Source organism: Eimeria tenella, genomic scaffold (assembly GCF_000499545.2).
Source record: "Eimeria tenella Houghton genomic scaffold, Eth_scaff3588, whole genome shotgun sequence".
Taxonomy (NCBI): domain Eukaryota; phylum Apicomplexa; class Conoidasida; order Eucoccidiorida; family Eimeriidae; genus Eimeria; species Eimeria tenella.
In genome coordinates, this window is record NW_013543259.1 from 493 (window position 1) to 2169 (window position 1677).

The 1677-nt window shown below is 60.2% G+C and overlaps 1 protein-coding gene across 1 annotated transcript in view; it reads left to right on the top strand.

Annotated features, from left to right (window-relative positions):
* Nucleotides 1–1677, top strand: part of ETH_00043190 (uncharacterized protein) — a gene marked incomplete at both ends in the record, with an annotated part of 2579 nt that overhangs the window by 261 nt on the left and 641 nt on the right. The window contains 2 exons of the mRNA XM_013376513.1: nt 1–1191; nt 1469–1674. Coding sequence (XP_013231967.1) covers nt 1–1191; nt 1469–1674 — 1397 coding nt within the window. The remainder of the gene's footprint in view (nt 1192–1468; nt 1675–1677) is intronic.

Consider the following 1677-nt stretch of genomic DNA (forward strand, 5'->3'; position numbering starts at 1 on the left):
AGCAGCAGCAGCAGACCCTTTGGCGGGAGCAGCAGCAGCAACACTGCCTCTGGCCATCCTGGCAGTGCTGCTCTCGCTCTAAGGCAGCAGCTGCTCCTCCTGTCCATCCGTGCTGCAGCAGCAAACTCAGCAGCAGCAACAGCAGAAGCAGCAGCAGGGCAGCAGCGGCACCTGCCGCTCGACGTCAGTGTAGAGCTGCTTGGCCGTCTCGATGGTTTGTGTCAGCAGGCATTGCTGCTGCTGCATGCAGCAGCAGCAGCAACAGCAACAACCGCAGCAGCAAATGCTGCTGCGGCTGCAGCAGAAGCAGCTTCTGCTAGTCCAAAAGCAGCAGCAGCAGCAGCAAACTATTCTGCTGCAGATGTTGTGTGGCTTGAGAGTGTAGTGCCACTGGTGCAGCAGCTAGCTGCTGCAGCTTTGCCTCCAAGGCAGAAGCAGCAGCTGCAGCTGCTGCAGCTCTTGCGGCAGCTGCTGCAGCAGCCTGACTTGCTGCTGCACTTGAGTCCTGCTGCTGCAGCGGCGCTTGCTGCTGCTGTCGGTCATCTAGGCCTGCTGCAGGGTGCAGCAGCAAAAGCTGTTGCTGCTGCGCTGCTGCAGCAAGTGGACAAACTGCCACCACTGCTTCTGCTGGAGGTGGCTGCAGCAATTGGACCTGCCCTGCAGCAGCAGCAGCAGCAGCAGCAGCAGCACGTGCTGCAGAAGCTGCAGCGCAAGCTGAAGCAGCAGCTGCAGCGAAACAAAGCAGCTTGCGAGAGCAGCAGCATCAGCATAATAAGGTGTCTGTACACCCGAGCCGCTGTTGGGGGCCTCACATCTTCCGAAGGAGAGCAGCTGCAGCAGCAGCTGCTGCAGCAGCTGCAGCAGCAGCCGCTGCTAGACAATGAAGAGCTGGTGCAAGCAGCAGCAGCAGCAGCAGCAGCGCGCTGCCGAAGCGAGATGCTGCTAGTGCAGCTCTGCCGGCATTTGCTGCTGCGGCTGGGGGGGCCCGACTTGCTGCAGCAAGACCAGCAGCAACAACAGCAGCAGCAACAGCAACAGCAGCAACAGCAGCAGCAGCAAGGCGTCATGCCGGCGCAGCTGCAACAGCTGCAACAGCAAGACCTGGCGCAGTTTTTGCTGCAGCTGCTGCTGCTGCAGCGTTTTGGGCCCCCGGGAATGGAGGGGAGGCCTTTGGCGTTCTGCATCCACGTGGTGCGCTTGCTGCTGTTGCTGTTGCTGCTGCAGTTGCTGCTGCTGCTGCTGCTGCTGCCGTTTTTGTTGCTGTTCTTCCTTTTGTTGCTGCTGCTGCTGCGAAAGCACCTGACGTGTTGCTGCTGTTCCTGCTAGTTCCAACATTATTGTTTTTGCTGCTGTTGCTGCTGCTGTCGTTGCTTGCGTGTTTGCTGCTGTTGCAATGCATTTCCAAAGTATGGTCTCCGCGCTGCTTCTGCTGCATCTGCTAGTGCTGCTGCTGCTGCTGCTGCTGCAGGCTCTGCTGCCTCACTTGCATGAGCTGCCTGCTGCTTCGCTGCAGCTGCTGCTGAGCGCGCTGGAGCTGCTGTCACTCCAGGCGCCCCGTCGAGTGCAACAGCAGCAGCAGCAGCAGCAGCAAAGCTTCCGTGCTTTGCTGCTGTTGGCGGTGCATGCAGCCGAGGTAGCAGCAGAACAGCAGACGCAGCGGCTGGGGGCGACCCAGGT